The sequence below is a fragment of the Glycine max genome, chromosome 15 (assembly GCF_000004515.6).
Source record: "Glycine max cultivar Williams 82 chromosome 15, Glycine_max_v4.0, whole genome shotgun sequence".
Taxonomy (NCBI): domain Eukaryota; kingdom Viridiplantae; phylum Streptophyta; class Magnoliopsida; order Fabales; family Fabaceae; genus Glycine; species Glycine max.
In genome coordinates this window covers 52,649,093-52,665,135 of record NC_038251.2, presented here as the reverse complement: position 1 = coordinate 52,665,135, position 16,043 = coordinate 52,649,093, and the positions used below count along the sequence as shown (strand labels likewise).

At 34.4% G+C, this 16,043-nt stretch overlaps 1 protein-coding gene across 2 annotated transcripts; it reads right to left on the bottom strand.

The window, feature by feature from the left end:
* Window positions 1-10,098: 10,098 nt before the first annotated feature.
* Window positions 10,099-15,152, bottom strand: LOC100779988 (lateral signaling target protein 2 homolog). Of its 2 annotated transcripts, none has more exons than XM_003545913.5 (3): window positions 14,321-15,152; window positions 13,471-14,203; window positions 10,099-11,472 (listed from the first exon to the last, which is right to left on the bottom strand). In XM_003545913.5, the coding sequence occupies exons 1-3, from the start codon at window positions 14,731-14,733 to the stop codon at window positions 10,378-10,380; spliced, it is 2,241 nt and encodes a 746-aa protein (XP_003545961.1). In that variant the 5' UTR covers window positions 14,734-15,152; the 3' UTR covers window positions 10,099-10,377. The 2 variants fall into 2 exon arrangements, with proteins under 2 accessions (XP_003545961.1, XP_014623573.1); XM_014768087.3 differs by having other exon boundaries at window positions 10,099-11,475; window positions 14,321-15,149.
* Between the last annotated feature and the right edge of the window lie 891 nt (window positions 15,153-16,043).

Below are 16,043 nucleotides of genomic sequence, written 5' to 3'. Positions count from 1 at the left end.
TGTATTAAGAAATATATTATTATATATATAAAATATTTTTAATTTAATTATTAAAATATATTTTATGAACAATTGAAATTTGTTTATATATATTTAGACAAATTTAAAGGAATATTTAAAAAAAGTAATATAAAAATTATATATATAACTTTATTTTTTTATACACAGAGAATTAAAACAATCACATTAATAATACTTATTACATATTTTTTATAATAAAAAATTAATCTATAACAATAGATAAAGCCATATGTATATAGATATTCAGACAATTTTAAAGAAATATTTTAAAAAAAGTAATATAAAAATTATATATATATATATATATATATATAATTTTTTTTATACACAGAGAGAATTAAAACAGTCACATTAATAATAATTATTACATATTTTTTATAATAAAAAATTAATCTATAATAATAGATAAAGCCATATCAATTCTCATAATTTCTTTTTGGTTTATGTAGATGTTCATACACATGTATAATTATCTTCATAAATAAATTCATGTTTTTAGTTAAAGATAAAAAGGAAAAAAATATAAAGTAAAAGTGAATTTGATACAATAAACAAGGGGGTGTTTGATTTAGTTGTTTTCTATTTTTATTTTCACTGAAAATAGAACATGATGATGGAAATGTGTTTGGTTGAATTTCTGTTTTCATTTTGAGTGAACATATTTTTTCAAACGAAGTAAAAACTGAAAATAATGAAATCTTATTTTTAGTGTTTTCAGTTGAAATCAGGAAGCTCATTTTGAGATAGATAATTTTAAACAAATCTAAAAATATGTTTTCAACATATTCAGAGTTCTAATATTTTAAAAATGAAAACATCAAACACACCCTAACTGAACCAAATTGTATATATCAAGACTTCATGATATATTAACCAAAACAAAACTAATTTACCCATTATCTTCTTTCCTCCAACACAACTGCATATCACCATTGTCTCCGACATAATTGCATATCATACCTTTCGTTAGATGAAACATGACAGTTTCTTTTTCTCTTTTACATTTCTATGTGTGGCATCTGTAGTATCGAATAATATCAACTATCAAAATATCTCATTATTTGTTTTGACTTGAGATGTTGTTAGTATCCAAAATAAAACGTTTGAAACTCAATATCATTTTAAACCAACTTTTAAGAATGAATTTTTTAATTTTTATTTAAAAAGTGAGAATTATGATTTTAATTTTAAAACTGAATCAGGATAAAAAAATTTACCTCTCCATCTGATCCAATTTCCAAGTTTTAAAGTTTTCTTTCTTTTTTAAAATTAAATAAATTTTAAAACTGTATATCGATAATTGTGGAAGTGGGTAACACTATTTTGGTTAAATAAAAAATATTTTTAAATGAAAAAATAAATTTAATGTATTGAATTTTTTTAAAAAAATTATGATAATTTTTAGAGTAAATTTTAAAAAATGAAAGTAGAATTCTTTTTTATTTTTATTTGTTTTAAAAAATTAATAAATTTTAGAAAATTAAAAGTAGAACAATATCCTCTAGAAACACCACATAATTATAAATCTATTTTTAAAAATAGCTTTTATAATTTCAAAATCAACACTAAAAAAGTAATTTTAAAATCATTTATTTTTTAAAATAAAATTATGATTTTGAAAATTCCCATATTCCAAAAAAAAAAACAAATCTTAATATAAAAAATATAATAGCAAAATAAAAATGCGCAATACAACGCATGTATTTTCACTAATAACAGTAAATAGAATTCTTTTAAATTCACATATACAAAACAGAATGGGATACAAGAATGGCAGAGAGAGAGGAAGGGAGAAGGAAAGACATATATATATATATATATATATATATATATATATATATATATATATATATATATATATATATATATATATATATATATATATATATATATTTTTTTTTTTTTCTTTTTTTCTTTTTTCAATCATTATTTTTTATCTAGAAAAATGCTAGCAATTAACACACTTTTTAAATACACTTATTATTAATTAAAAACCAATTTAAATATGTTTTTATTCCTAATTTTTTTTAAAAAAATAATTTTTTAGTCTTGCAGTTAAATTATTCTCTTAATCCCTCAAATTCATAAAATATTATTTTTAATACCTCAATTTCACTTTGAAGATTAAAATAAAACGAGAAATATATTTTTTGAGTCCCTCAAATTCGCTTTGAAGGACTAAAAATAACATTTTATGAAATTAAAAGATTAAAAAGAATTAATTTTTAAATAAGAAATTAAAATTAAATTTTTTAAATCTGAGATATTACAAATATATCTAAGTCTTAATTAAAATTTATAGGGAATCTTAAATTTTCAACACACTTAATTTCTTCACCAATCCATATATGATCTTGGCGTCTCTAATCGGTTCTTGCATTTTTTTGTTCTTTCTTATGAAACAATTCACACGAAATAGTTAATAGCTCTCAAAAGTAGCCATAGCTTATCATCTAAGAATATTTTCTGAATTTCCGTACAAAAATGGTAGCTTTTGACTACCCATGCCAAAAGAAAAAGCCGGGAAGATGACGAAACTCCAAAGACTATTCAAAAGGCACTTTATTTCATGATTGACAAGTTGCCCTAATTTGTGTGATTCTCCATCCACAGAGGACCAAACATCTATATATCTGCCAGAATTTATTCAATACACACCTTATATATGTGAACTTTTTTCTTTCTTTCCGACTTAGATAAAAGTATCAATGTATCATCATCGACAAACCTTTACATTTATCAACTTTTAAAATTAATGATGCTTATTCAGTATTGTTATTACTTATTGTCTTATTAATTAAATGTATGACGATTTTTTTTATAACGTATCTCCATTAATATTTTTCTTAGTATGTTTTCTTGTAAGAATATTTATACATGTTAAGCAGATATATTCACTTTGGTATTAATTAATCTCTAAACAAGACTTAAATATGTGATTTTACTTAAAATGTTTGAGTTTAGTTTTCCTTAGACCAATAACTCGTTGGCTTTTAATTTGGTTTAAAAACAAGTTATCAATATCGGGATGAAAAGTTCACATCAATTTATTTTTTTATATTTCTTAAATTTGATTCCAAGTCTTTCAAAAAAAAATATTTAAATCCAAATAGTTAAAAAAAATTAGAGTTGTGTTTATAAACAATCATGTGTTCCTCCATTGCTAATTAAATTGGCTCAATGGAAATTTTATATAAATTATTAGATAATTTTAAACTACATGATCTCTCATTAATTTTCACATGACATGTAATCGTGTGTTATTAATTCTTTTATGCAAATCATAAAATTTAAATGTGCTAAACAAACATTGGTTGTAACAATGAACACTCTTAATGATCATGATCTATTTAATAATTTCTGCATATTGATATATTGAATTTAATTTTGTCAACTGCATGTAGTCTTACGTGAAACTCAAGGAAATGACATTGACTTGATTCTAATTTGTGCAAGAGGTTTCCAACATACTTCTCAACTTATTCTCCAAAATTCTTCCATTTCTATTCTTCCATAAATTGTCAATAGTGACAACAAATATAAGAGACCAACTATGTTGATTATTCAGCACTTTAGAAGTTAAATTCACAAGCAATCAGTGGCCAATTTCCCCAAGCTTCCCCAACTTTGTGCAATTCAGAATCAATTCAATTCCATTCCCCAAGCAACCAATGTCATTGACTTGATTCCTTAAATTATCTATTACACAAAAACCACCCCATCTTCATCATTAAGGCAGAGTTAACATTTCTAGCAGCTTTCAAACCCAATCCACCCCAAGCTTTAGGCTTGCAAATATTCTCCCAGGCAACTGTATGAACTCGTCTCTGATTCTCATTGTCTCCCCAAATGAAAGCTCTACACTATTGATCAACTTCATCACATTGATCTAGGCCAGCATGCAGTTTGCATAGCATAGGATGGGAGAGCTTGTAACACAGATTTCACCAAAGATATTTTCCTATGTCCTTCGTGCAATGAAAGCCAAACTTATCACTTAAGATGCTTCTATTTTGTCTGGTCACATTCATAGAAAAGAAAACTTGAGTATATCTCTATTAATCTTTTGACCTGAACTGCAACAAAACAAGTCAAGAATGTGATTAATAACCTCAACCTGATCAAGGCTTGCCTCAGCAAATAGAAGCAAATCATCATCAAAGGCCAAATGAGACAGCTTCGTTATGTCTTATCTGATCAATTTTCATATAGCTAGTTACTTCTTTAAAATGCTTTAAAGAAATAGTAGAAGTATGAAAAAAACTAAATTGAACTTTAATTCCTTCATGGTAATTGCCGTTAATTAGCCTCTTAACCTTTTGTAGGTGCCCATGATTTATGAAATGTTGCCCATGGCTTTTGAACCTCATCAAAATATATGGATCTGACATCTCCATAATTTTTAACCAGCTTGAGAGCTTTTAGTTGTTGTGTGATGCTATTTAAACAACATAATAAATTTTCACTTTAATCCTACCCAATTTAGCTAACTTAATTTTAGTTGTACGAGGAGCTTTAATCTACTCCATCAACTTCATTATTTGTTTTATTTTGAATGAATCCAGTTTAGTTTCTAAATGACGTGACAGCTGATGTTAATTTAAGTTCATCTCTTCGTTATGTCTTATCTGATCACTTTAGCAGAGTATCTTAATAATATATTTATAAATTCTATATGACACTTATATATGATCCGCGTGTGCATGGGAAGGTTTAAAGTTAGATGTGAAAAATCATAAATCTTCTATGTAATCCCTGAATTTGACACCTATTGTCATAATATTAGTTCTTGAATCTGACATTCACTATCATATTAGTTCCTCAATTTGGCATTTATTATCATATCAATCCCTCAATTTGACGAAATTAAAAAATTATTAAAACATTATGTTTGTTATCTTTAATAAAGTGTCTTAGTTGTAACACTTCATAGCACACACAAGAAATGACATTCGTGTTCTGATCAATTAGAACTAGAATTTTGCACCTTTATATATTTGCACTTTCACTGTGTTTCTTATAAATACTATATCTTTGTCTTTGAGAATTCAAGAGAAAGACAAGTTCTATCTTTACCTTTAATTTAATTAGATTAAATTACATTGTAGGATTTATGAATTTGTTTGGTCTAATTCAAACCGGAAGGAATGAAATTATAATTTGATTATAAAATTAAATGTAATATAATTATAATTCAATGGTTTTTTTGCTAGAAATCTCAGTATACCTTGAAGGAATGAAGGTTGATGCTAGGTGCACCCAACATTATTGCTGGTGCACCCAACACTTAATGGTAAAAGTCAAGAATGCCCCTGTGTATTTTTTAAAAACTTTTGTGCACATCAGCCTTTTCTTCTTCCGCCAGTCTCCCTCTTCTACGAGTTGAGTGTCCTTCTTCCGCGAGCTGAGTCTCCTTCTTCCACGAGCCTGAGTGTCGGTTCGGCTACTGCGATTGTGTCTTCTTCTTCCGTTCTTCGTGAGCATTATTGGTGGCATTATCATGGTGGTTTTTCTCTTCCGGCAGAACGTGCGTGGAGGTTTTTCTCTTTCGGTAGGACGTACATTGCGGTGCTCCACCATTGAGGTAAGCCTATTGTCCCTTTGCTTGTGTCGTTCTGCTTCCATTTTTGCTTGTCATTGGGATGTAGTTGATCCGCATAGGATTTAGGTCATCCGCAGTAGAGACAAGGTAGGGCGTAGTTGATTTGCAAGCAGGTTAGGTATCAAGTTGATCCGCAATAATCTATTTTAATTTTAAAAAGTGAAAATTAGGTTATAATTTATGAAAAATGGTTTTTAATAAGGGTTTAGGGTCACTTTTAAGGCTTTTAGGCTGAAGTATGATATTGTATAATGTTTGTTTAAGATATTGGTTTGGTTTGGCTTTGAGGCTTTTTGGTTTGTATTGTATAATGTATGATATTGTATAATGTTTGTTTAAGATATTTTGGTTGGTGTGAATTTATATTTTGAAGGTTTCAATGGTTGACTTATACTATGTATTGGTTTATTACTTTATTTATATCTTGTATGCTAGTGAATAACAAATTGAAAATAGGAACACAAACTATTAAGTTGTAGCACTACTTTGAACACAAACTATTAGGTTTTGCTGAAAGTTTCTCCTACTTTTGTGTTTGAAGGCCTTAAATTTAGCCACTCATTAAAATCCCAAAAGCATGGTAAAAAAGATTAGAATCCTGTAATCTTTTTTAAGGGCTTCTCATATGGTGCTTCTCATGTGCCTAAAAAAGATTAGAACCCTTAAATGTAGACAAGAATTTCTTATGGTACTTCTCATATTCTTGAAAGCAGTAAACTAATTAGCTCCAAAACTTCCAGAAATTGTTGTATAATAGATCATTAACCACAAAGCAGAACCATAAACTATCTTAGCAATAAGAGAAATAAATGGTGCCACTCGGATGCCACGAACATTTAAAGTACTGAACCCAACCATTAAGTAGTCAAACATTGATCCTAGATTTAGTAAGTTGAATAAAGTTTTTTAAAAAAATAGTAAAAAAAATTTAACATCTAGACTTGAATCTTGAGAAACTCATTTTCCTCCCTCAGCAAAGACTGCCAATGTGATTTTGGACTTGACACTAGGCATATAGAATATCTAAACTACAGTCCTTGTCTACCACACTTTGAACAAGTTAATATTGTGATGAATTTGTGTGGTTTAGTGATGGAATTTGTGGTAGATATTTGCAGATTATGGTTAGGACTAGAGGTTTAGGTCGTGCTTTAGGTAAGGTCATTGGCAGAGCTCTGGGGAGAGAGGATAGTCATGATTCTGATGATGCTCCCCAGCGGAGAAGGCCTACCGCATCGGCACGCAGACAACGGGGAGTTGTCCCTGTTGCCGAGGATGAGCCTGTGGTACCTGCGGATGAGCCTATGGTACCTGTAGATGACCCTGTGGTAGCTTTTGATGAGCCTATGGTAGCTGCAGACGTACATGACACTGGTGCAGACACTGTTGCAGATGAGCCTGAGGGATTTCCAGGTGGACTAAGTGACCCATCGGTGCTTACTAAGTATGTTGAGCATGTTGCAGCCAGCGTATGGAGCGAAGAGGTATTTATAATTTTCAATTTAAGTTATTTGTTAAGTATGTGTTATTATTGAAATTTGTGTTCCATTAAAATATTATGTTAATAAATTGCCTGCTCCTTTATACTTGAATTCAGGAACGACCTGAATTGAAGTTATTCTCCCATGGGAGGAAGGTGCAGAAATTAGGTAGGCCTGTTCCTGCAATTGAGGGGTTAGTTGCTGGCACAGGACTAAGTCCTTTGATCGCGTGTTCAGTAGACACCGACGATCGGGAACTTATATCCTCATTTGTGGAGAGGTGACACAGGGAGATTAGTAGTTTTCATCTTCCTGTGGGGGAGGTTACCATCACCCTGGACGACGTGGCATTTCTTCATCATCTTCCCATAGTCAGTGCCTTCCATACCTTCTAGCCTCTGCACGTCGACAAGGCGGTCTTGATGTTGGTTGACTTACTACTAGTCTTAGGAGAGGCAGTCAGGGCCTAGACAACACATTGTAATGGACCATACATACGCCTATCTTGGCTACGAGATATATATCAGCGCAAATGTCAGGCCGGACATTGGACAGCTGCAGCTCATGCATATCTTCTTCATCTTCTAGGTTGCATTGTTTTTGCTAACAAGAGTGCAACCCATGTTCATGTTGTCTTCTTAGACACTCTGCGTGACCTCAGTCAGATTGGGATGTATGCATGGGGAGCTATTGCCCTGGTGCATATGTATGATCATTTGAATAATGCTTGTATTAGCACCAGCTGACAGCTTACTGGTTACATCACCCTCTTACAGGTAATTAATATGTTTATCATAAGTTAATTACAACAATGTTTCAAATAGGGTAATTTAGACGTTCATTTGAAATTTGTATGATTTTCATGTAACGTTTGTAGTGTTGGATATATGAGCACTTTTTGTCAGTTGCGGAGTGCATCGCTGATCTAGACTACAACGAGGTGTCACCACGTGCATGTCGGTGGATTGCGACGAATGCGACTGTGAAGACCAAATCTACAGCGACGTACAGGCAACGTCTGGATCGACTCAGGATTCCTGATGTCTGCTGGATGCCTTATGGGGAGCATCAACCGGTCCGGGAGTTTCATTTAATTTCATGCTTTTCCGGTCGGCTCCGTTGGGGGCTTGTTGCTGTCAGACACCGACCAGAAAGGGTCATGCACCAGTTCGGATACGTCCAGAGTATTCCTACACAACCTATTGATTCATGGGAGTCATTTGATGAAATAGACGACAGGTGGATACACTACTTAGACCATCTTGCGCCAACAGGTGAGATGTGTGTTGTGCCAGGTCAGTGTGCGGCCGACTACATGGACTAGTTCTTCGTCATTTCTCATTCATTCATGACAGCGGCACAGCCATCAGATTCGCCGCGAGATGCACCTGCGTCGCATGATGCCGCATTTGTGGAGCCACATATCCCTTAGGTCCCAGAGCCAGCAACAACATCGACACATGCCCGTTCTGATGTGGAGCAATCCAAACATGCAGTGGTAAGTTTTACTATTTGCTTAGTTGTATCAAATGTCATTTACATCAATTATTTTAATACTAATTTATCTAATTTGTTTGTTTTCTATTTCACAGGAGGCTTGTCATGCGATTGTTGAAAGGTTGGAGCGTCTACTCAACCTTAGGATAGTCACGAAAGGCACAGAGACATACGAGGTCATGGAAGACTGCATTAGGATTGTCAGGGGTGTCATAGAAGACCACATTGTGTATGTGAGGTCTCGACATAGGCCGTGCATGGATCAGCAGTAATGTCTTTACACATTTTATATTATCATATTTGGACGACGTATATACTTTTCTTGTATTTGAAAACATTTAATTTTTTACTGAACATTTTGTATATTTTAAGTCATTTTGGTTTATAATATTAGTGTTTTCGTTTAAATCTTATTCTTAAATTACTTGATTCGAAATTCGTTGAAATAGTATGAATGTGATTCCAAATTGAAGCAAACAACTAAAAACTAATTTAAAATAATACAATATGGATGTAACTAATTTTAATTTTTTTTTCTTATTCTCTTACTAAAAACTATTTTGAAGCAAACTACCTCATTTTTATCTCATCAATATTATTTTTCATTTGATTTTATTATAAAAATATAGAAACATAAATCACATCATTTTTAAATCACTTTTAATTTAATTTATTTTTAATTCATTTAAAAATAATTTTCAGTTTAAATTATTAAATAATAATTAATAAATCTTATGATAATATTTGTAATTAAATTTTCAGTAAGATTATGAAATTCAAAAATATGTATAAGCCTTACGGATCAACTTAATGTGTAAGGCGACTTATACGGATCAAATTGATTTGCAAGACGCTTATGGATCAATTCTTGCGGCTTGATATGTATAAAGAAGAACATAACAGGAGCAATTTGGGCATTTTTGAAAAGTGACATCAGCCACGAATGAATTGCTTGTATCTTTTGGGTTGAACCAAAAATAAAAGATAAGAAAGTTAAAGTTAAAGGCAAAATTATAAATTTGGTCTCCTGTTTGTCTCAAATTTACAATTATGATCTCCTTATAATTTTAATTCATGAATTTAATTTCTCATTTTTTTACAATCCCGTTATTTTAGTCTCCACCCCCGAAATTGGACGTTGACTGCTACTTATCAATGTTGACCGTCACGTGTCACATTTTTATTAGATGTTGACCGCCATGTGTCGCGTATTTATTGGACGTTAATTTCATGCACCTAATTAAGGTCAACCTATAATAAAATCATGACACATGACGAACAACGTCCAATAAAAACACGATAAGTGATGATCAATGTTGACATATAGCAATCAACATCCAATTTCAAGATTGGAAACTAAAATAATGGGATTAAAAAAATAAAAGGATTAAATTCATGAATTAAATTACAGGGACCAAAATCAAATTCTAAGATAAACAGGGAACCAAAATGTACAATTTTGTCAAAGTTAAAAGAGTAACGGAGGTGCTGACCAAATCGAGCACAAGCAGTGACTATGCTTTCCTGTTAAACCAAAAAATCAAGAAAAGCAGTCCCCAAGAGGACAATGTTGTTACAAGGTTTTACCCGAAATCAAAATACTGTTACATGTACCAGGCAACTGACTACAGGCTATAGCTGATCAATAAATTAGCAGTATAAAACAAAGAAAAAAACACATGCTTTGACAATAATAATAATAATAATAATAATAATAATAATAATAATTAATATACAGGAGAGGAACAAAAGAGGCTAACTATGAAGCTTTGGAAATCATTTCTTGGAACGTTTTTTGGGTCGCTTATCCTTGCCAGCACTAGCACTACTTTCTCTCCCACGCTTTGCAGAACCTGCATTTGTCTCTGCTGCTTTCTTTGGAGGTCTACCAACACTTCTCTTTGACTGTGAGTTGTTCTCAACATTCTTACTATTCCTTTTATCTCCAGACCCTGAACCTCCTCCAACGTTATTATGCCTTGATGCCCTTTCTTTCCCTTTATCCCCTTTTCCATTGTTCACCATTTTCTTCTGCTCTTTGACACCATTACCACCTCCACCACCCTTGCTGCTGCTACTACTTCCTCCACCGCCGCCGCTTCCACCACCACCACTGCCACCGCTACCACCCTTTGATGCTTCCGCCGAAGTGTTGCGCTTAATCCTTTTCAAGAAATCTGCAGCTGCATTCCTCTTCTTGTCTGGCCCTCCCTCTGCTTTGCTCTTCTCCGGTTTGACGGTCTCCGACGGCTTGTTCCCCGAGGACCCTGTCTTAGGAGTGGAGTTAGAGGATGGTTTCTTGTTATTATTATTATTGAGGTTCTTGTAGCTCCTCCTCAAGCTTCTTGCTCCAGTGACAGGCTTTTCCTTAGCCTTGGGAAGCTCCTCTTCGTCTGTATCAGAAGAAGAGGGTTTCATGGGTGGCTTTGCATCAGATGATGGCCTTTCCTTCTTGTCATTGAAGGTGGGTTGGTCACCCTTTTGGCCAAAGGTGGCCGAGGAAGGTTTGGCTAACATTGAACTGCGTTTGCGGCATACCAATATAGGACCAGAGGCTTTGTTCTTGGAAATGAGAGAATCTGGTTTAGCTAATGATGCATTTGGTGGGAGTGAATCGTTCTTCCGGGGGATAGGATCGGATTGTGCTTGGCCGTGGTTCTTCATCTCCGTGGTGGCAAGGCGGTGCAGCTGCCGCCCTACCTGTGATTCCAGGGTGTCATGGGAGAAGAACACGGTGGCGTTGGTGAAGAGGAGGAGGAGGTCGCGGAAGAATGCACTGGTGCATGAGGAATAGTGACCCTTTTGGAGTCTCAATTGTATGGTTTCTAAGTCCATGGGCTGTTTCACTAGGTCTTTGTATCTATCGGTATCCTGCTGCAACAAGAGACCAAACCAAATTTTACTAAAGTGTCATAATTGCACGAACCTACATCTGATATCCTATTCGTGGTTAAATTTTCAAACATAAAATATCCTGCAATTTAGAAATTTGTCGACTCGTTGATAAAACATATTTGAGTATCTAAATGAATATTATTATAATAGAGACAAGAAAACATTTGATTACATTTGCAATTAATTTTTGGGATGTATTTAGCATCAAAATAAAATATTCTTTAAACATAAAGATATGAGAGGGTGCACGGGCACGGGAACAAAGAGGGAAAGAGCACAAAAAAATAGGGCCCATTCGTAATTCCACTACCGTACAGATTTTCTTCTTTATTATCAAATCCAAACATTAAGAGCTTACTGCCAATACGGTAACGTTCCCGTCCCGTCCAATCCACACATTCCATTAGACTAAGACATTAAATTGATAATCGATCATATTATAGTTATGTTATGAAATGTTAATTATTATTTATTATATTAACTTCATTGATATCTAATTTTATATTTTCTATACATGTTTTTTAAATGAATAAATAAATGTGTAAAATAAATTTATTTCTTTATCTGTCAACAAAATGTTTAACATGATTTATTATTCATGATAATAAAAGAAACATATACTATTTAAAAAAGTTTAATATTAATTAATGTAAAGAAATAACGTGTATATTTAAAAAAGAAAAAAGAAAACACGTAACATTAACAAGAGAATATTTATATTTATAATAAACAAAATTCACTCTTGGAAACAAAAAAAGCATTCAAATTTGATTTTCAGAGAAGACACAGTTGGATGATTACGACTTGTGAACAAACACGTCACCGCCGCGAAGCATGGGCGCAAGAAAAGGGAAGAAAAAAGAAAAGGGGTTAATAACAATGATTTAAAAATAAGCTTGGTCATGAGGAATTATTTTGGGTCGTAGTAGTGAATAGTATATATAGCCCAAACAGATTAGTTCGTGGGCTTAAGGTGATTCGGTCTGAAATAATTTGTGAACACGTTGCATGGAGTTGCACCCAATCCTGGGCTCACGAAAAAGCACGTGCTCAGCTAAACCATAATATGGTAATATTCTTACTTTAGTTTGTTTCCCGAAATTAGGGGGGAAAATAAAGTATTTTTCTCCAACGGGAAAATTGCGTGAATTCGCCATTTTGAATTTATTCTATTTTGGCCATAGGATACTATGATACTATATTGATATATTAAATATATATATATATATATATATATATATACACATTCGAAAATAATAATCTTGCATGTTTCACATCGAGACACTTAAGGCATCTGCGAGACCCGATAGGTTTAATATTTATATATACTTACTATATGCATAATACCATGTAAGTATATAAGAGGTTTATGAAATTATTTATCCAAATAATGTAATTAAGTTTTACTTTCTGAGATAGATATTTAATGAAATTGGGTATTGATCGCTTACTTAAAATAAGGGCCATGAAACAATAGAAACATGACCATGTGTCATGTATACTTACCATTTTCGGCCTTTAGAAACCATCAAATCCCTAACTCCACTTAATCCCTAGAAATAGAAACCGTTACTCTATTCATTTTTTGTTTCCCAAATAAAACTAATTATTTCACCAAGCTTTCACGATTTTTATTTTATTTTTTATGGTTTCGTCCATTTTATTCACAAACTCCGTGCCCATAAAAAACTAATCTGTTTCAAAAGTGGTCCCTTTTGTTGGACAGTCACGATTTTGAGAACGTATCCGCTTCTTGCTTGCAATTAAATCTTGCAAACTTTTTTATTTTCTTTGAAAAAAATTCACATAACATCATCATATATATTTTTTCAACGTGCATGCATGTATTATTAAAAATGAAGTAGTTTTATTTTTTTAATAGAAAAAATGAGACATTATTGTTATTTTTTTTCTTCAAAATTTTGAAAGAGGGTGGAAATACCGGTTTTATCCAAAAAGTTGTAGATGGAATACCTGGCTTTCAAGACGGCGCTCGAACAACGAGCTGTGCTCGTGCCCCTTGATCAACTCCAAAACCCCAACCAACGGTTCTGATTTCACCGTTGCCAACTCGTCGTTCTCCGCCGGAGATGAGGCGCCACCGCCGCCGGAAACCTCCTTCCTCCGCCGTGTCTTCCTCTTCCTCGTCAAGCTCGCGGAGCTCTGCACCTCGCTGCTCTCCCTCGTCCCTCCCTCGCCCGAGTGAGCCACCGAGTCATGTAACTCGGACGAGTTATCATCCTCCTCCACTTTTCTCTCTTCACTCGGAGGCACCGACTCGCACGTTGGCACCTTCGCCAACGCATCGTAGCTTCCGTTATTCGATTCCTCTCCAACCGGCTTTCCCTTCCGCAAGACCGGATCCGGTTCAATCGAACCGGTTTGAACCGGAGCCGGTCCGGTTCCTGCCTTCGCGTCGCCGTCTCCGGTTTTCTCGAACCGCGAACCGGTCGAGTTGGATTCGTTAACCGATTGGTTCTCCCGGTCCGATTCGTCGCCCATGGTTGGCAACGTCTTGTCTGTGTTGTTCGCGGTTCTCTCCTCCGGTTCAGAATTCGCCGGTCCAGCCTCGTCAACTTCCCCGCCGGTTTTGTCGTTTTCCGGCCGCAACTCGCCGGAAACCGCCAGATCTGGTTTCTTGTCGTCCTTTCCGTCTTTCTCCTTCGTTTTCTCCTCCTCTAACCTCTTCACCTCCAACTGCAACGACCTTCACAAAAACAAAAAGACAAAAAAATTAAAAGAAAAATGTTAAATACCGAAATTAGATCTAAAACCTGAAAAGAATAAAATATTATGAGGAGTTTTTTTATTTGCGGAGATTTACAGGATGGAAACGTCGCTGCGTTGGACCTCGCGGCGGAGCTCGGCGACGCGGAGTTTTCGCAATTCGTCGAGCCAGGGGACGTGATCGGAGATAGCAGCGGCGCCGCCGTTCTGGCGCGACGGCGGAACGTCGTCGTTGCATTGGTCGGCGAATCGGCGGCTGAGATCGTCAAATTTCTGCTCGCAGTGGTGCGCGGTGGCGAGGAGGCGCGTGGTGCGCGACTGGACCTCCATGGCGACGGCGTCCCAGTCCTTGAAGCCATGGCGGTTCACGGCGCACGCTAGCAACAGCTCCTCCCACGTGCCCCACACTTCGTTACGGTGTTGTTGCTGCTGCTGCTGTTGGTGGCGGTGATGGTGGTTCTTCTCTATGTCCGGTTCTGATTCTACCTTGTGATTTTGGTGGTTTTCCATACGCTACGAGAAAGAAGAAGAAGAAGAAAAAAAAAAAAAAAAGATATTGTGGTTTAACCATAAAACTTTCTCTTCCAAACACCCGCGAGCTTCTTCTCACACCTCTTCAAATCCAACCCTTAATTAATATATTTTTAAAAAATAATATTTATATTGAGAAATTAAATTAAATGAATTAATTAAAATAAAAAAGACTAAAACCAACCATTAGGGTTTGTTTATGCTTATGGCTCCTAACGACAAGTTGCTCTTATTTGGTCGTGTGTGTTCTCGATGTTGTGTATGTGTGGTGAGTTTGTGGATTTTGGTTTGGGGTTGGGGTTTTGTTTTCTTTCGTTCTTTGCGTTGAATAGCGTCGTGGTGTTGTGTTGTGTTGTGTTGTGTGTGAAGTGTTAATATGTACCAACACTACACGGGCCTCACTTCACCACATTATTTGAATCAAGCACGTAACTAATTGGAAGAGAGTTTTGCTTTCAAACAAGTTGCGACACTGACCTCAAAATTGAATCGCCAATTTCCCCCATTCGTCAATTCGGGTTTTCGTGTATATTGGACTCTTGACCCGTTTTTGCTTGTTTTTTTTAAAGGGTGTGACTAGTGCACCCAGCATTTCTCCTTTTTTCCAATTTTGCCCTTCACGTTTTTTCCGTAAGATCTTACGAAAGAAGTCTCTTCCGTACCTCTTCTGTAAGAGTCCCGTAACTCTTACGGAAGACTCTCTTCCGTAGGATCTTATGGAAGAAGTTCTTCCATAGGATCTTACAAAAGAAGGTTCTTTCGTAGGATCTTACGGAAAAGGGTCTTCCGTAAGAATTTTGTAACTCTCACAGAAGAAGTTCTTCCATGAGAGTATTACCGAAGAAATTCTTTCGTAAAAGTCTTATGAAAGAGGTATGAAAGAGGTTTCTTCTATAAGATCTTACGAAAAAAGTGTAAAGAACAAAATTGGAAAAAAGGAGAAATGATGGGTGCACCTAGCAACACCCTTTTTAAAAATGTTTGGTGGTGTTGTTCGGTGGTCCAATGTGGAGTTCTTATTATTGTATCTGTCACGAGGCCATTCAAGTATAATACAATTTCGATCTAATAACGTCCTGAAAGACGTAATTCGGATTCGGTCGCGATCTTCAGGGATGAAAAATATTGTTTGTTTTTGGAGAAAAGTTATAGGGAGAGAGAATAAATAATTACATGTAGATCTTCTTCTTCTTTTTTTTTTTCCTTTTGTGTGTTGTTATTGTTTTTCCAAAAGTTAAAAAGTTTTTTTCTTTTTAAAATCTTAACTTTGTTAAGAGTCTAACTTAATT